The sequence below is a fragment of the Hippopotamus amphibius genome, chromosome 8 (assembly GCF_030028045.1).
Source record: "Hippopotamus amphibius kiboko isolate mHipAmp2 chromosome 8, mHipAmp2.hap2, whole genome shotgun sequence".
Taxonomy (NCBI): Eukaryota; Metazoa; Chordata; class Mammalia; order Artiodactyla; family Hippopotamidae; genus Hippopotamus; species Hippopotamus amphibius.
The window spans coordinates 80,907,538-80,927,233 of NC_080193.1; the positions used below are offsets into that span (position 1 = coordinate 80,907,538).

At 45.8% G+C, this 19,696-nt stretch overlaps 2 protein-coding genes across 2 annotated transcripts in view; one reads left to right on the forward strand and one right to left on the reverse strand.

Annotated features, from left to right (window-relative positions):
• The window catches only part of COL4A4 (collagen type IV alpha 4 chain), a 105,985-nt gene extending 97,258 nt beyond the window's left edge, over positions 1 to 8,727 (forward strand). The window contains exons 43-46 of the mRNA XM_057746495.1: positions 3,834 to 3,950; positions 5,647 to 5,835; positions 7,533 to 7,819; positions 8,237 to 8,727. Coding sequence (XP_057602478.1) covers positions 3,834 to 3,950; positions 5,647 to 5,835; positions 7,533 to 7,819; positions 8,237 to 8,500 — 857 coding nt within the window. The 3' untranslated portion in view covers positions 8,501 to 8,727. The remainder of the gene's footprint in view (positions 1 to 3,833; positions 3,951 to 5,646; positions 5,836 to 7,532; positions 7,820 to 8,236) is intronic.
• Positions 8,728 to 14,557: 5,830 nt separating this feature from the next.
• Positions 14,558 to 19,696, reverse strand: part of RHBDD1 (rhomboid domain containing 1) — a 124,241-nt gene continuing 119,102 nt past the window's right edge. Inside the window, exon 7 of the mRNA XM_057746481.1 lies at positions 14,558 to 18,244. Within this exon, the coding sequence (XP_057602464.1) occupies positions 18,132 to 18,244 (113 nt within the window). The 3' untranslated portion in view covers positions 14,558 to 18,131. The remainder of the gene's footprint in view (positions 18,245 to 19,696) is intronic.

The following is a 19,696-nucleotide window of genomic DNA, read 5'->3' on the forward strand; positions in this document are numbered from 1 at the left end:
TGCCTTGTCGTGTATATATTTGCAATATTGAAGGCTGGTCCCACAGCCTCTTCAAAAAAAATAACTCTCAAGTAGAAGATGTGGCCTGTAATGCGTTTCCACAAATTCATTTCAGCAAATACTTTCAGATCCCCTCTACTTTTTGTAAAGTGCAGTCCTAGGTGTTGTAGGCAATACAGATGTGAATGAGATGTGAGTCTCACAGCCTCATGGCAGATATAGCTGGCAGAGCATAAGTACTTCTAAATAGTGGGAGATTATAATTCGTTCCTTAAAGGAGGTTCAAGCAAAAGGCATTAGGAGAATAGGATGGGGAGAAGTAATTCCAGCCTAGAGGATGGCAGGACTCCTAAGACCCTAGCAAGAGCTGGCATTTGAGCAGAGCTTGTAAGGAAAGATTGGACTTTGACGATCCAGAATTTTCCAACAGGGAGATGGCAGGAGCACGGTTGGGGCAGGTTGGCCTAATAACCCGGTAACTGAGAACCAGCTACATCCTTGCTGCTCAAAATGTGGTCTGAGGACCAGTAGCAACTGAGGCCACCCCCCAGACCCACCTAATTAGAATCTCCATTTTAACAAGATCCTCAGAATATTTGTGTATACATTCGAGTTTGAGAAGCCCTAACTGTATTATATGAATTCTGGCCTTAAAAAAGTCAGCTAAGAGTGATGCCTTCTTGAGTGACTCATCCTAGTTCTACGTTAAAGTCACCTGGAGGGGCCTGAAAAAATACTGATGTTCAGGCCTCATCTCAAATCAACAGAACTCAGAGGGAAGCAGGGTCCGAGCATCAGCGTTTTGAGAAAGCTACCCAGATGAGTGTACCAGGTAGCCAGGGCTGAGACCCATTGCTTCACCCCAACATCAGTTCCCCACGGTCTCACAGTATGGGCTGCACTGCTTTCTGGTCCAGCTTCTCTGGAGCTCCTTTTGGCTCTGCTGTGCTCTCACTCCCAGGCCACTGCTTTCTTTGGGGCCCCCTCTTCTCTGATATAGCTCCCCAACCCGGCTCCTGTTGTAAAGAACCCTCTTTCCTAGCAGTATATTCTTTGCTCCCCTCTCCCTGTCTTCTCCCACTGGCCACCTTACATGCATTGACTGTACTGTCCAGTCACTGAAAAGTGACAGGTCTATTCTAGGGGTCTAAAGTGGCCCAGCCCTGATGGTCTTGGGTTGTCTGTCCTTTTCTGAAGGTGATTCTTTCAGCAGTGTGTGTGGGGCTGTAAAGACCACCCCAAGGTTGGTTCTGAAGGATCAACTGCCCCTGAGAAGTACCACCTCCACTTAAAATGATGTTGTGGTTTTCTTCCTGTTTTCCCTCAAAACCTCTTTTCACTGCTAAGCTGATTGTATAGCCAAGTGCTGCAGCTGAGATCTACATAGAAAAAAGCAAAGCTCTGGCTCCTTCCTGCCCAGTATGAGTGGCTAACGGCCACACTGAGTGAAACTTGAGTCTGTTAAGAGCCCTCGATCACAGATGGTCTAATGCTTTTCTACGCATGTATCTCTTTGACCTACAACTTTTCCTTCCCGGTGGCCCTCAAAGGCTGAGACATCCTGTGATGAATGCAAAAGTCATTTCCATCCTGCTGTGAACTGTTACTCCCTAATGGACATCTCCACGTCCCATTGGAAGTGTTTATTTTCAAGTCACACGTGACCCTCTCAGAGGAGGGACTCCATCCGACATTGTCAGGCTTTTAGATGTAAGTCTGTTCTGCAAAACAAGTTCCAAGTAGAAAGCTCTGGGCACACAATTCAAGTTAACAAAAGTCTTCCTTTTTGATTCTTGGGAAAGACAATTCCCTTCCCCTAAAGGGAGCCAAGCCTATATTGTAACATCTGGCAGGGAACTCTTTCCCAGATGGGTGGTGAGCTCACCACATGTGGGTGCTTGGGAGGAAATGCCTGCTTCCTTGTCTGTGATATGCCCATTGGTTCAATGGCTTGTTAGCCCTGGGCGACCCTTTCCAGAATCGCATAGTGGCCACGTGTTGGAATCATCTCGTTGGGTGGGAGAGAAAAGAATGCTCTGAGCTTACCATGGGGTCCTAGGTTCCTTCCAAAACAACATATGTTTTCTTGGAAGCTGGTGGAGAGAGATCCACTAACTTGCTCAGAGTAGCACCACTCAGGAAGAGGCTTCTGCCCAGTTAGACAGGGGAGGGCGCCCCTCCCCTCCATGGGGAGGAGGAGAGGTTTCCTTTCTCCCTTACTGAATGACGACCAGGGAAGCACATCGTCCAGGTGCAGGACGTTCCAAGAGAATTTGTTTATGATCCAAGAGGCGAGAAAGTGACACTACAGCACCCCGAAAGGCAGGAGCACCCCCGACGCCCACACTGAATGCAGTGTGGCCAGCATCGGGTGTGAGGGGCTGCTGGTTGTGGGACGAAGAGAGGAGGCTTGTGGAGGTCACTCAGGCAGGTGAGGTTAGGACAAAGTGTAAAGGCAGTGAGGTTTGGGTGGGGTGCATTTCAGATGGCTATCAGGGGGAGCTGCGTGAGAGGGCACTTGAGGGAGATGTCTGGTCCCCTGAGCATGGCAGCCCCTGCTCCACGCCCTCAGGTGGGCCCTGCTGCCTGGAACAACACGTCCCAGCTCAGAGAAGAGGGGCAGCTACCGAAGTGAGCCCCGCTTGGACTTAATGGTTGGTTTCCGGCTGCTTTGTGGCAGAGAGAGAGATTGGACAGAGGAAGGAGAATGATCGAGAAAGGGAGAGAGGGAGACAGAATAGAGGTAGAGAGCAGAAACCTTGAGGGACTAGTGATTCAGGTAATTAGGGTAAGGGCTGCAAAATCCCCCACAGGCAGGGACCGAATCTGCTATGCAGTGCGGAGGAGATCGTGGCTGATGAATGGATGTCCTGGCCAAAAGGAACCAAACACTTGAAGAACCATGCAAGTCTCAGTGTGACAGCGAGCTGCCGAGGCCCCAGGGAGCACACCTGAGCCCTGGTCACCAGGCAGGGGCTGGTGATGGATGGCATAGCCTCTGCACTCGGCCGTCTTCCCACTGGTAGCCTGGCGTGTGCGAGCACCTAGTCACGTGGCTGCTGTGAAGACTGAATTGGATAATTCACATAATGGGATTAGCCTTCTCCCTAGCACCTTGTAACACTCAACAAAGAGCTGTTTTTAAAAATTGCTGCCCTTGCTTTAAATTTAACTTGACTCTCCACTGAATGCTATTAGGTTTTATTTTCTTCCATTCAGGCTTCCTAAATATCATTTTTTTATAAGATTTTTTTTTTATGTGGACCACTTTTAAAGGCTTTATTGAATTTGTTACAATACTGCTTCTGTTTTTATGTTTTGGTTTTTTGGCCGTGAGGCATGTGGGATCTTAGCTCCCCTACCGGGAATCGAACCCGCCCCCTCGCATTGGAAGACAAGTCTTAGCCACTGGACCACCATGCAAGTGCCCCCCCAAAAATCATTATTAAGGATAATATTTAATTACAAAAGCCAGATATGTTCAATGTTAAACAAACAAACAAAAACCCAACCAGGTCAAATATACGAGACTATGAAGAAAATGTGAACATGTCTCCCTCAACACCTCGCTGGTCTGGCTTCAGATCCTGCCTCTACCCACCACTGACTCATTGTCCTTAATTGATCAAGTTAACCTCTGAGAGCCTCAGTTACCCTAACTGCCAAGTGGAGAGAGTATAACCCCAACTTCATGTAGCCGCAAGGATGAAATGAACCAATGCAGGTTGATCTGAATGGGAGGCCCAGGGCCGGCATGTGGAATTCATGCAGTAAAAACTAGCCTAGTAGGTGTCACACTGTTGTCACCACTGACGTTGTGAACTTTCCTGCAGGGTGCAAAGGAGAGGCCGGGCTGGATGGCAGGAGGGGCGAGGATGGCCTCCCAGGGTCCCCTGGACCTCCGGGACACAAAGGTGACAGGGGAGAAGCGGGCTGCCCAGGAGCACCAGGTAAAGAGTTTCGGTTTCTTTTCTTTTCCCTGGCACGGTGGATCTGAGAACTGTATACAAGATCCCTGGCCTCTCAAGCATTTGCCTTAGATACCAGCTCACTAGGCTTTAAGGAGACAAAGCAACAGAAACAGAACAGGATGTATCCCCCACGTTCTAATTGATACTCGACCATCATAAAAACGGGGCAAGGCCCTGTATCCATTATTTTCCCCACAGCACTGTACATTACCCTAAAAGCCTCAGCCATTTCTTTTTTTTTTTTTTTCTAATTTATTCAATTAACTGATTTTTTCAGTTATTATCCACATCTGGGTACTCTTTTGGCTCAGTCATTTCTGCTTTTCACTTTGTCAATGTAAGCCTGGCAGTGGCTCTGTCACTGCCATTGAGAGGCTGAGCTAAGATCTTAGGGACGGCGGGGGTGGTCTCACATCTACAACTGGCTGAATCACTTGGCCTCTGGTTTTCTGAGGTCATTCATCTTATCATACAGCCATCCATCAACTTGTATAGAATACACGGTTGTTTCTTAAGAGAAATATTTGAGAGTGGGCCTTGGGTGAAAAGAGATAAGACACTAAAGGATGTAAATTTGAAACATAACACACTAGGCAATATGTTAGGGCCCAAAGACTCCCAAATACAGTCTCATCTTTGGAGAGGATCTGGCGGTACTGGGTTAGTAATGAGAAGCAGGTGAAGGGGTAGGCGAGGGCCTGGAAGGGGGGTGCTGCAAGAAATTGGAGGCCGAAGTCTGAAAGCAGCTGCTCAGCTTCTGCTGTGTAGACATTGTTGCCATGTAGAAATGCAAGCCCAACGTTCCCTACACTCTAGCCCCAAATCTTAACTCATCAAATCTTGGTAAGTCAAACAAAACACATGAGCAGGATGCCGTCCACAAGCTGCCACTTTGTCACCTCTGCTTGATAGATGAGAAGAGCTGCCAGTCTTCCAGAAACAAAACTTTTTAAAAACACCTTTTGATTTCAGTCTAACATCACCTTTTTCTTTCGGCAAGTAGAAGTAACCGTTGGCCTTCTTCAATGGGTCAGCCCCTTAGAGATGACAAAGGAGACACCCGTGCTCACATCCTGTACAACTGTTCATCTCCCGCCAGTTAGAGTTCTAGAATTCAGCCTCCTTCCACCTCCCTCCCTTATAAAAGAGGAGATACAAAGCCAAACAAGTGGATTTCAAGCCCTTGTCCTTTGAATGGAACTGACAATGTGGCAGAGCCATGGCACAGGTCTAGGAGGTGTAAGAAAGACTGACTTTGAGAGTCACCTTTTGAGCCAGCAGGCTCCCAGTCTAGCTGGAGAAGGCTGGATGATCCTACACAGGGTGTGTCATTACCTCATTCTAGTTCTTTCCTTCTCAGCACTTATCATTTACTAAGTATTTCACAGTTAATTTACCTTTTGATTATGCTTATTGTTTGCCATTTCTCTTCTTCAAGTAGAATGTAAGCTCTAGGAGGGCAGGGACTTTCATCTGTTTTTATGCTAATGTCACCCAAGCAGCTAGAAGCTGCTTGGAATGGGCCCTTGCTGCACGCGTTGTTGGTGTACGTTGCAGTTGTGTGAGGAGGACACTCCTCTCTGTTCCCTGAATGCTTAGCACAGCATCACACAGAGGTGCTCAGAAATGTTTGTTAAACTGAACTCCTTATTTATTTGTTTCTTTATTCCTCCAGGCCCTCCTGGGCCCACGGGGGATCCTGGGCCCAAAGGGTTTGGCCCTGGATACCTCAGTGGCTTCCTCCTGGTTCTCCACAGTCAGACGGATGGAGAACCCGCCTGCCCCAAGGGCATGCCCAGGCTCTGGACCGGGTATAGTCTGTTATACTTGGAAGGACAGGAGAAAGCTCACAATCAAGACCTTGGTACGTAGATGGCATGCGTTCACCCAGGTTCATTGCTTAAGAGTAAAACTTTGGGATTAATTTCATGGATTCATTTCCACATTTTCAATGATCACTCATCTTCTATGGGATTTTTTCTTTTTCAGCTACCATTGTAATTCTCAACTAAGTCTGTGAAACCTACGATCCTATGAGGTGTCAGAGAAGTACACTCTGTCTATACTTATCTGACTCCTTATCATTAGTTTAAAAAAATAATTGTTCCTCAGCAAGTGTAACTCTGATATAAAATGCAATTTTTATCTCCCAGTGTAAATGATTTCATCAGGATACTGTTGGTTCCTGTGTTGAGATGTAAAATGGTACCCTGGTGATTACATGGTGTGGCATTAGCCAGCATCAATTCCTCAAGCTACTCCAGTTGTTCAAATTGAAATACATTTGACATAAAATGTGATGTAAGTTTAAGGTGTACAAACGTGTTGACCTGATCTGTTTATGTATCACAACATGATTCCATTGTACCGATAGCTGGCACCTCCGTCATATCACATAATTATTTCTTTCTCCGTGGGGGGAATAATTAAGACCTAACCCTTAGTAAATTTGATGACTATGCTACAGTATTGTCTGTGTTCGTCCCACTGTGCATTAGATCACCAGGACTTACCCACTAACTGCAAAGTTGTGCCCTTGAACATCAGAATTTTATTTCGAGGGTCATCCCTTGGCGCTGCTTGTCAGCTGTCAGTAGTGGATCTGTGAGCGGCAGGAACTGATCTTTAAGCTGATGCGTGAGCACCGCCCTCCACCCCACCCACCCCGGGTGCTGGCACTCGCGGTCTCTGCGAGGTAGTGGCGGTGGGAGTGGTGGGCGCGGGAGGGCTGTGCCCATGGGGACAGCTGGTGTTGCGGTGTCTTGTCACGGCTCTCACTGGGCTGTGACCCCTGCTGTCAGTAAAGCTGGTGAAAGGGTACAGGCCTGGGGGGCAGCTGCTTACATGTGTAGCACCAGTGTCATCTCCCCTGCCAGAGCCACCGTGGCCACGCTCTGCAGAACTCTTGGGATAAAATCCAAACTCCTTAACAAGATGGACAAAGCCTGCACCCTCTGATCTGATGGACCTCGGGACGCCCTTGAGGCAGACCCAGACCTGCTCTCCCCAGCTTCCCCACAATGAACTTGAGTTCTCTGAGCTCTGTGCTCTCTTATTACCTCTGGCCCTCTTGACTCCTGTCTAAACAGGCCTTTCCTTTGAACGGTCACCAAACCTGGCCACATCTTTTTTGTAACTCACGTCCTAGCTTAGAATCACTTCTTCCAGCTGTCCTTCTCATAAGCCCTGGGCCTTGGCTCTTTAGGGCTTGTGCTGCTGTGTTTCCAGGGCCCGTTCACTCCTCCAATCCTGCCCCCCTCCCCCAGGCCAGGCCATCAACTTCTTGAAGCTTTCTGGGAAGAGCTGTGCTCACCTCTCCCTCCAGCACCTGGCCTGCTGCTGGGCCCCTGAGACAGTGATGTGTGGTGGAGGGAATGAGGGCTGGCCCCTGTGGCCGGGGAGGTGAGAGAGGTGGTCAGGTGCACGCCCTGCTTTCGCCACCACAGCAGCAGGCCTTGGCCATGGCCTCCGGACACCAGGATGTGTGTCTGCACATGGCCCGTGTAGGGAAGGTCACACCACGACAGGCCACTCATACACCGCGCTGTCTTCCCTCCCAAGGTCTGGCGGGCTCTTGCCTCCCCATGTTCAGCACGCTGCCCTTTGCCTACTGCAACATCCACCAAGTGTGCCACTACGCCCAGAGGAACGACAGGTCCTACTGGCTGGCGAGCACCGCGCCGCTGCCCACGACGCCGCTCTCGGAGGAGGAGATCCGCCCGTACATCAGCCGCTGCGCCGTGTGCGAGGCCCCCGCGCAGGCCGTGGCTGTGCACAGCCAGGACCAGTCCATCCCCCCGTGTCCGCCGGCCTGGAGGAGCCTCTGGATCGGGTACTCTTTCCTGATGGTGAGCGCCTGCGCGCCCGCTGTCCCTACCACCCCTCCTCTCCCCTTCCTTCTGGACTGGTCCGTCATTCTGAGAATCCTGTGCAGATGGGACGGCAGTAGGACACGGGGTCGTGAAAGCCACCACACACTATAGCCTGTTGAAATGCAGGGGCTACTCTTTTTTCCTGTTGTCAATGAATTTTTTTTTTTTTTTTATTACTTTGGTAGAATTTGGAAGATGGGTTTGCATCAGCCCTCAGTGAAAGTGGTTTAATGTTGTGGGCACACCCACTGTATCTCCCGTGCCTCCTTTCTTCTTTCTAGCATGATTTTCAGGGAAAATGTAAAGTCAGACCCAGACCTCAGCGTGTCCCTTAATGGGTCTGGGGCTGTCTGTGCATGTCTGAGCCCTAATTCTCTCTTGTTGTCCGGGAAGCACACAGGCGCTGGGGACCAAGGAGGCGGGCAGGCCCTCATGTCACCCGGCAGCTGCCTGGAGGATTTCAGAGCTGCCCCATTCCTTGAATGCCAAGGCCGGCAGGGAACTTGCCACTTTTTTGCAAACAAGTATAGCTTCTGGCTGACAACGGTCAGACCTGACTTGCAGTTTTCCTCCGCACCGTCACCGGACACCTTGAAAGAAAGCCACGCCCAGCGCCAGAAAATCAGCAGGTGCCAGGTCTGCGTGAAGCATAGCTAGAGAACCCACCACACGCCATCAGGTCGCCAAGAGAAACTTGCTAGGAGGCTAAGGCATCCTAGGCTGTGCTAAGAGATTCCATGGTGCTCATCTTGGACTCCTGGTTTAGCTGTTCCTTCTGTTTCGATGTGGATATTCCCACAGTACTGTAATCCCTTCCTCTGTTCGGGACAGATTAAGCCAATGCTACACATATGGATTTGTGTGGACCTACCAATCTAGATGAAACCCAGATATTCTTGCTTTATGGAGGATGGTGGGAGAGCTGGCTTTATTTAAAAGGATGCTAATTCAGGGGAAGGCAAATAGATGATAAAGGCCAGATTACAAATTACATTACTGAAAACTTCATTCATTGGTTAATAGCAACTCAAACAATTAAAGTCAATTACTCTATAATACAATGGGCTTCTGGATGGATTTTACAGGAAAAAATAAATAGGCCAACAAATGAAACTAGAAAGTAGAGATTTCCTACATTGCAAAATGATTTCCTCTGTAATCTATTTTTCCATGCACTTTAAATAATTGTAAAACCATGACCCAAGGAGATTAAAAGAAAAAAATCCACACAGCCAGCCTGAACAGTTCATTTCAAAGCAGAATGAATCATTATGCCAGGGAGGACCACGGTCGCTGTGTTCCAGGGATGCGGCATTAGCATAAAACACATCACAGACGAACATAAAACATTATGTTCTCTTCTGTATTTTTCAGAGAATAGAAATGCCTACTTTGGCAACCCTTTGGAAAAGTAGCAATTATGGAAAAAAATATGTTCAATAAAGGGATTAAGAGCCTAAAAGCTATTAATGAATATTAAGGCAGTGATTCACAAAAAGTGACTCCCCACTGCAGTGAACTTCCAAACAGACCGCTTTTGCCCAGTCGGGGTCTGGCTTGTCTTCCGAGTGTGTGTGCTAATGGGACTGGAGCCACATGGGGCCACGTTCACACAAAGCATCCCGCTCCCCTCCCCGGGGGCGCCTGCAGAGCCGCCTAGCAGCCCACAAGGGACACTTTCCCTCCATCCACATAATGGCATCTCATTTGGGGAAGCGACAGAGCTATCATCATGCACTTGGGAGAAAATTAAGGGCCGGCTTAATTACACTTAGGTGAGAAGATTCATTTAAGGCATCGTAACCCCTCCTCCCCCACCCCCAAAAGACCCGGCACTCTTTTAAAGGAAACAAAGACAACCTACAATGTGAATTTTATGTTCCTGTTATTGTTTTTACAGGAGCATCCTGTTTTTCCAATCTTAAAAACATTTTTATATTTTATACCAGTATTAGACCAAGGCAGCACTTTGATATTTGGCATTAATATTTTCTATAAAAGCTTAGAAGATATGTCATTTTATAGTGAGTAGTTTTCTGTATAGCAAAGGATACGTTTTTCTGTTATATTTTGCTAGGAATTCAGTGGTCTAATCCTAAAAATCAGAAGACTTACTGGAAAAGATTTTTAGGAAACTTGCCTTCCTCATTTTAAAAAATAGTATTTTAGAGAAAACTAAAGAAATTTCTCATGAGAAAGTGACATTGATTTTAATGTTTAGTTTCAATGCACTTAAAAATAATTAAGAAAAACTCAAAACTTTGTTTATAAGAAATGCTTTTCTTGGCAAACATTGATTGGGAGCGTGCTCTTATGTGCAGAATATATTTCAAATGAATCTTGTTCTGGGCTTCCCCCCGTATGGCAATTTATTTTAAGGCTACTTCCTGGTAAAAAGAAAAATATGTACATTTTAAGACGAAATAGTGCCTTGATGTACCAGAATATTTCCTAGCTCATTTGACCCACATATTAATTTTTTTTAACTCAGCTATGGCATGTTAAATATTTGTGTACACCTGTAATTTAAGCCAGTTTCAACTTTATTTATAATCACACTTTTCTGTTTCCAAAGTTTTTATCATATATTACTAAAACTCAAGCCTTCTAAAAATTCACCATGTCCATTCATGAAACTGGTCTGAGAACGTTCTCTGGGAGGAGGTAAGGGTAATCGACGGACCATAAGAAACATATCCTGTTTGCTATTTGAAACACCTTAACGTTGGTATTAGAATATTCTCTTAAAAAGCTGGCCAAATAAATTTAAAACAAAACAGCCTGAATTAAGTGGGCAAGTTCCTCCACAGTGAGTCTAGAAATAGTATACGAGACTGATTTCAAAATACTGACATCACAAGAGCCCTCTCTAAATTCAGCACAAGCACTGCTTGTTGACGTTGAAAACATTTTAAGTTTTAAAAATTATTTTAAAAACCATGGAAAAAATAGTCTCTTGGATTAGAGGACCACCTTATTTTAGGCTATTATTTTCTTTACCTGGTTACGAATCAATGTACTTTGAAATATCCTTTCTCTCTGAAGGATGAACAAAGCTGGAAAGTTGTTCTCCTAATCCACTGCTGGTGATTACCCTCGTGGAAATCTCTTCCCCAGAACCCCTCCCCCACCAGGTTGGTTGGAATGCCTCTAGATTGCCCAAAGAGAGCTGCTCTGGGTCATGAGCCGAGGGACTAGATGTTTCCTTCCGGGTTCTTTTCCTCAGTGAATGGAGCCCCATGCACGCTGCCGGCGGGGGCCCCGTCGTATTCCCCATATGCCCCCTCCTCTCCGATTCCCCAGACCTCAGCTTCAGTCACCACTTCCTGTGGCTTTCGACCTTCTTCTCCGGCCTCTCTGCACCTGTCTCAACACAGCTTTTGTCTCTCATCTCTATTCTTGTAGTAGATACCTCCCAGCTGCTGCCTCCAGTTTCGAATTCCCGTCATCATCTAAGTTGCAAATTTGACCTTGTTATTCTTTGGCTTCAAATCCTTCAATGAGCCCACTGCCTGCGAACTCCAGATAACTTCCGGTGAGGTGAAAGAGCCTGCAGGAGCTGCCCGCGGTTTCCTCTCTGCTCACCACAGAGGCACGCTCCTGTCTCTGTGACTTTGCTCCTGCTCTTTCCACCCGTGAGGCACCACCTCCCTCTTCCAGAGACGTTTACCTGGCAGACAACTTACTTACCTTTAGACCGAAATAGCTGGTGGGGGAGGAATGTGTGAATTTCCCCAGGATGACCTGGCCTCCTTTCTGCTGCTCCCAGTACAGTTTGTGGTCTGCTTACTCCCTTCTGCTTTCCCTGCTGCTCCGATGATGCCTCAGCCCACTACCTTCATTCTCTTGCTAAGATGTAAGCCCACAGGGCAGGGACCACGCTTTACTCTCTTTGTGTGCCCAGGGCCTACACGGAGCCGAGCATGTTACTGACACTTAGTTTTTTTTTTCACTGACAATTCCATAAGCATCAGTAGGCATTAGATGTTCAGCTCTGGGTATAGGGTTCTCATCGACAAAATGGTTACAAGTATAAACCATCTCATTTCAAAATATTTTAATGTGACAACCTATCTGCACACCAACAATCTCCTCTTACAATTATTGATGGAAAGCCAACTGATAAACTTTAACCATCACCTCCTCCTGAAAAATGGCTTACTTTTCCATAAACTGAAATTCCAGAAATCAGGTTTGAGAGAGTTGACAATGAGAGAAGACTCTTCATGGAAATGTGATTTGAGTTAACTCATGCTGTAATCTCTATTCCCTCATGATTGTCAAAGCGTCCTGGTACAAAATCACCTCTACAGAGTTTGGGTACATGTTATTGGTGCTTAGGAAAAGAGTAATAGAATGGTCCACTAAAACTGGATTTTAACAGGATTTTATTTTGAGCCTCTTAGAGATTATAGGAAAGCAAATCATTCTCTGTGTTCTAGGAAAAAAGATGTGGCTTTAGAGTTGCTTGCGTCCAAGTTTCAATCCAGCTCTGTCACTCTCCAGTGGTATTACCCTGGGTGAGTTACACCATCTCCCTGAGTCCCATTTTCCACATTTACAAAGTGGGACATAACACCTACTCTGGCATTGCAAATTAAGTCAGATTATATGTCCAGCACATAGCAGACCTTGTACATTTATTATGGTCACATCTTCTATTTAAAACAAGCCATTTAATATGAAAAATATTTCTTGGGATTCTTTACATAGTAGAATTAACACAGGATTCTCACATGGTGTATAAATTACTGATTAGGATTCTTTATACCCGGCCCATCCTTAATGTCTTTGGGAATGCAATTTTATTTCAGTTCTCAAAGTTACTGTACCACACACACAAAAGTCACAATTTCCTGCAGGGTCATTATCAGGAAGTTCTGCAGGGAACAAAACAATTGACATTAAAAATCAGTACTCTGCAATTGTCACTGTTTTTATCTGCCAGAGACTTTGCATAATGCATTTTCAAACACCAAGGCTGGCTGCCACCTCCGTGTGAAATGCTTGAATTTTATGGTGCTTAAATATTTAATGATTCATAGGAAAAAATGTGAAATGTGTCTGATAAATTGCATCCCTTTCTCCAACCTACCGGTTGTAAAGTTAAAGTTTCAACATGTAAAATTTGCAAGATGCCTGGTCTGCTGTTGACATTGAAATCTTGTTGTATTGCAATTTATAATATCACTTATTATATATAAAAACTCTGTGATGACCTCCAAAAACAACTGTGTTATATCTGGTGCATTAATTTTCTTTCAAACCAAAGTGAGTTTATTAGTTTACCTACCTCATAACATGGTCTACCTTGGGGCTGGCTTAGTGGGGCAAACAGGAAGGGTTACATGGTAGCAGTGTGATCTGCAGGGGAGCTGAGCCTGAGCAGAGTGTAGAAAGTGACCCCCTTGGCTTGGGAAAGGGTGGGATTCTGAGGCCCTGGGGAGCACCGGACAGCACACAACGATGGGGTGGGGTGGACATGAAATCAGGCCTCAGGGTCTGGGAGTCCTGCATCAACTTCTACTGAGTTGCATGCACCCTCCAGCACGGGGCTCAGACCCTGGGGTCTCAGCTGTCCCACCTGCTTCACAGTGTTGCTGCAAGGGTTAAAAGTAAGAGCTATAACTACAAAGAGACATCAAATGTAAGGTACTGTTACTGATGAACAGGGTAACTGGAAGTGAGGGGTTCTCGAGGATGGTATTCTCATAGCCCGTACACTGCTGAGCACGGGGATGGCTGCAGGGCAGACACTCAGTAACCGTTTCATGCAGTAACTCGTTCTAAGTAGGAGGGAACTTAGTGGTATTTGGGCCAACTTCTCAGTACAGAAATAATGATATTTCATGAACATTTCTTGAGCACCTACTACGTGACAGGAACTGTATGAGCCCTATGATAGGTGTTCCCCTCAACCTCTCAACTATCCTGTTTTACAGGTGAGGAAACAGAGGTTTAGAGAGAATGAATAATTTGCTCAGGGCCGCACGGTCGGCACCCAGAACTTGAACCCTGGTCCATCAGTCGCTAAAGCTAGTATGTTACCCACGACGCCACGCCATTGCCTCCCATACTATTGATTTTATTACGCAGTTCTCTTCCCAAGCAGCAATATCACTGCCAAATTCAATGATTTCTACTAGCAATGTTTCGGTTTTCCTTGATAAAGTATACATCGTATGTTCCAATCTGCCAGTTCATCTGGAGATCTGACCAAGATGTCAAGATCACTCTCTCCCTGCCCCTAAATACCACAGAAGGGGGAAAAAAAAAACCAGTTACCACAGACACATCAAACACACCTGCAAAGATACAGTGGCCAGATTTGGCAGTATGCATAAGAGGCCCCTTGGTGATACTCTCTGGATGTCCTGGAATCTTGAGTTTTGTGCCCTAGGTGGCAGCATTCAAGACTCAGGGTGTGCCTCAGACGGACACAGGAGGATGGAGACCTCTCCCCACCATCTAGTGAGCCTGCTGTCTTATGAAGGCTTGGTGAAGGCCTGATTTTGTCTTTCTATGGGCAAATGCTTTCCTTTTCGTGATCCTTTCCTGATGTGAGTCAAGAATACACACACACACACACACACACACACACACCCTCAACAATATCAATCAGCAACAGGCACCTCTTCTCACATGTGCCACTGGCGATGGTATAAATGAGCTTCTGTTGCAATCCACAAATGTTTATTGGTTTTGACACTCCAGACAAAGCACTGTTTCAGGTACGTTGAAGAAACACAGTCAGGGTCCCTGCCCTTGTGAAGCATACAATCTAGAGAGAAAGACATCCTCTCACTGCAGGATAACTAGCAATTCTAAGCGGCCTGTGTAAACTGTGATGAACACTCTATTATAAGAGCAGATCTTCCTGGGTTGTGGCTTCCTGAGGCAGGACAGGGGGGATCAGGAGGAGCTGAGAAAGAGGAAAAGGCTGTTTCATTTAGTCTCAGGGTCAGGAAAGCTCACAGTTCGGATGGCGAGACGCTGTTACGGATAAGTGGGGATGAGGTTGAAAGGCTGGTTGGAGCCCCATGGTTGAGGTGAATGAGTTTGACCTGTACCCTTTGGCAACAGAGAGACGATAAAAGGTACTGAGATGGGGAGTGGCATCACAAAAGTAGGTTTTGGAAGATTAACTGGCAGCTCTGTGTAGAACTGAGTGAAGAGGTATTTTAAGTATTGAGCGGAGCAATGAACTGAGAGATTTTAAGGTCCTTCTGAGCAGGGAATCTGTGATTTTCAAATGAAAGAATAGGGGCAAAAAAAAGGAAATGGCAGCAATAATCCATGGGAAGGGAAAGGAAGAGGTGATAGGTTTGTTTTGTTTTTGTTTTTAATGACTAATTGAATATAATTCTTTACCGAATCCCTCAAGATGAACTAGGACCGGGAAGGAGGTGGCCACGTCTGCCATGCCCTCTCTGTTCGACTATCCTTGTTTGGTGGTGGGTCTCAGCCCTTTAACTTACTCCCCAAGCAGCAGAATGTGTGATGAACATGTAGATTGGCCCCGATCCTACAAAAACCAGCCACTTACTGTCTGGGCCTCAACAACAGACAACTTAAAAGGATGGAGGTGCCTTGAACAATTACAACTTTGGAATCACAGGCAATAAATATGCTCAAGTTCATGAAGAGGAAGTGATTTTAACTGCTCCCTCGTCTTGAGAACCATGGAAAGATTCTGAATTAAGACGTCTTATAAGTTGATTGACCACAACCAAAGTGTGGGAATGTTTAACAAAATCAGGAAACTACTATTAAAGCAAAGAAACCAAATTTAAAACCAGTTCTAAATGTTTATTCCCTATTAGAGATAATTAGTCGAATACACTGGCTTTTGTCTTTCTCAACTCAATTTCAGTTTTTTGGCACAACTTTGGAGATTCTTTCTCGTAGGAAAAAAAAATAAGATGGATATTGAAAATAATAAGCACTGGTTACAAGCAAGTCTATTAACTGAACAAAGTAATTATAATAATTTCCAAAACATCTTTATTGTTGTGCTAAGATAACTGGTTTATATTTATAACTAAAATGACCTTTCCCACATCTATAAAGTTTAGTGATGTTCCACTCCATAAATGAAGACGGCGTCGTGCATATTACAGTTACACCATCCAAAATCCAGTTCCAATGTCTTTATATCTGACAAGTGAAATAGAGCAAGGAGCTACTATTATTGGATTCAACAGCAATAAAAAAAAAATACACTTCCATATACAGTGGTTGGACTTGTAATGCACTGAAAAAACACTTTGGGGAGAAACTAACAGTTAATAAGCCCCTACTGGAAGCCAGGGGCCAGCCTTTGGGTGTGGGGGAGGGGGAAAGTGTAGCATTAACCAGACATCATCCCAGAGCCATTCATAATCCGTGCTCCCATGCAGAAGGCACATTTCTACAGCTGTGCACAAATAATCATAGGACAAGATATAAGTGTTATAACAGAATTACCTTTACAATGTGCTATGAGAAGACGGCGTGTAAGAATGAGGTTACTCCCAACAGAGGTCATGGGAGACAAATTCCAAGAGTTTGGGAGAAAAGAGAAATGACGTTTAGCTTGAACATTTACATTTTTAAATGTTTGCAGCTACGAGATGCAGAGATATAACTCATACTATAAATATGCTGTATGTGGCTTTATAGCAATCATAAATTAACCGGAAAAGCTCAGGTATCATCACTGGCAGGGTAAAGGACTCCCAGGTCTCAGGTGGTTTTCTTAGCTCATTCATATGCCAGTGGCAAAGCCTCTCCCGGGTCAATTCAGATTAGGAACCAGATACAAAACCATATAGTCTGCATGATCCAAATTTGTCAAACTTGTACAAAGACAGAGAGCAATATCACCAAAATATTAACCCTGGGTACCTCTGAGTGGTGGGGATACAGGTGATTTTTAAATTGTACACGTATTTTTTTGCATTTCTGTTCACATTGCATTTTTATCGACAGAGACACAATACTTATTATTAAGTCTATTTTCCTGATTATATATTTCTTGATTTATTATTAATCAGTTTTCTTACTGTAAAAGTAGTACACACACATATACATGCACACATTTTTAAAAGACAGCAATATAAAATCGTAAAAAACACAAAGCAAAATCTTATGTACTCCACCTCCCAAAATAACCTCTGTTCACATGTGGGTACATTTCCTGCCAGAGGTTTGCTTTATGCATATACAAGGTATATATATTACTTTCATAGTCAGAAAACTATATAAATGGTAGATAAAGCAAAATAGGAAGATCCTTTTCTGCTTCTCTCTTTAAACATCAGTATCTCAGTGAAATAAGACATCAGTGATACCTGACTTTTTCCTTTTATTCGTGAAACACAAGCACCAGGAAACACCTTAAGTGACTTGGAGTCTGGGGGTTCGGGGGAGTGTCTTGGACGGGTGAGTAGGACAAGTGGCTGTTATTGTGGTCGATTAAAAGGCACTTTTATGTGAAAAAAATACTTCCTCGTGAGGGATTTCTCAGTGACCACCCCCCTGGTCACTGCTCCACACGAGGCACCTGCTGCTGCTTTGCTGGTTAGTTCAGTGCAGCTTGCACCTCCGGGACTGTACATCGCCACCGGAAGGGCTGCTGGGAGCCCAACTGCTGATGCCACCTGCTGTGTCACGCAGTGTGCAGGCGGTTTGCCATCTGAGGTCTGTCTTAAGCTTTTCCAGTCACACGGCCTGTGAAGGCAATGCTATCAGAGCAAGGCAGGTTCACTGTAAACAACACCCAGACGTGAGGGCCCGAGTAGCCCAGGTATCTGGGCAAGGAAGACCAGGACAACATCCTGTGACAGTAGCCACATCCTGTGCCTGGAAAGTCACCATGGCAACATGCCAGGAGGATGAGGGATGGCTCCCCGCTTCCAGCCAAGTCAAGCCCTGAGCAGAATGAGGGCCTGATTTTCTGGGCTGGTGAACACAAGCCTCCTGACAAAGGTCATGGTCTTCAAAGACAAAACAAGGCTGAGTCAGCAGTGAGAGAAATGAGTGTGGAAACTGGTCCCTAGGTGGAGACGCCGACCTTCTGTCTGTGAGAGAACAAGGCGAGGAGGAGGGCCACCCCCAGAAGGCTGTGAGCTGCGTCCTACAAGCCTGGTCTCAAGATGTCAATCTGCTTGCCAATGAGACTCACAGCCGCTACAGGACGACGGGCCACAGCAGACGTGAGTAAGTGGGATGGTCATGGTACCCTCTGCCTTTGTTGAAAACTAAGTGGGGCTTGGGGACAGTGATAACACAGCTGGACCACATTTGTTCACATGGCTGGGTCACCTCGCTGGCCATCGAATCTCTGAAGCCGCTTTCTCCTCATTTCTTCTTCTGGTGAGAGAAGGAACCCATAGGCTGGGGGGCTATTTCTGCGATTTCCTGTAGAGAGAAAGCATGAGGGAGAATGAAGCGCTGTCCACCCATCGTCCTGACATTACAGGGCCCTGCATCCTAGGGTTCCAAGGGGGAAAAAGATGGCTTTATATTAGCACAAAACAGAAATATAACAAATATTTTTCAACCTCAGCGGTCAATACTGCATTTCGACATCAAGTAAACATTTTTAGCAAGGTCTAGTCCATGAAACTAATTTGACTGATTTTGAAATTTCTTGACAATCCTTCCATTTCTATGTTTTTTTCCATCATGCTCCATAATTTGCATCATTTAATTCCCATAATGTCTCAAAGGCTTAGGTTTTTTTTAATGCCCAGAAATAACCTGTCACCGTTCGTGAATCCTTACTGAGTGTGCTCGCAGATTTCTCCGGAGGAAACTGTGGGTCTCCCTTTTCCTCCCTCTAACCTGCTTCCCAGGTTACTTCCCCAGCCAGTGGGAATCACGTCTGCCTGAAATGTACAACTACCCACAGGGCATCATGGCCCATACAACAGGGGCTGCGTTACCATAATGAACAATATCTCGACAGGCAGACAAAAATGCAGGCATAATATCTGAAGATCATATGAAGGACCACGGAAATCATTACTGACAAGGGTTTCCTGGGGCTACAAACAGACCAAAATTATAATTTGCAACGATATAAGCATTTCAATCACTGCATTAAAAAACACTCTTCCAAGCGTTGTGGGGGGTAATAAAGGAATAATAAGAGACAGTCCTTGACCTCAGGGAACCAGCAACCTAGATCTAATGAAAGAGCTTCAATATCCTCCATGAGGCAGTCACAGGACATCACTGATGGACACATGCAAACAACAGGTTTGCTTTTAAGCATGTGATTCAAAAAGATTGTATCTTTCCCCTTCTGAGCCTCTGCTAACCCTGTTAGCTCATTCTGAAAGGCTAGCTCCCATCACCTACCTCCACCAGAAGTCCTACTCGTTTCCCAGTACCCCATCCAAATCGCACTGCCCTCTGGCACCCCCAATGGAAGAGCTCTCTCCCAATTCAAGCTCCTCAGCTTCCAGCACCTTCCTCTCGGTGGTCCTCATGCAATAGTCACCACATCCCGCCAGACAGGGCAGCCACTGTGCACACCTCTGCTCTCTCCTATTGGGATCATAAGCTCTTAAATGGCAGGAAACATTTCTGATGCTTCTCTCTGCTCCCCAGTGCCCAGTACAGTCCCGGACACAGAGAGGCAGTTCAAGAAATACATGGGCCTGACTCTCAGCGGCACCTGCCTATGACTTCTGAAGATATAGGTTACAGCCAGACCACCACAATCAACACTGCCCTCTGGGGTTCTAACACAATTGACTCTGGAAGCCCTGGCCTGGGTGGGAAGGGTAGGCGAGTAAGGGGCAGGAGGCAGCAGGGAAAACAAGTGGACAGCTGATCCTTCCTGCTCGCACTCCAGGAGTGGTA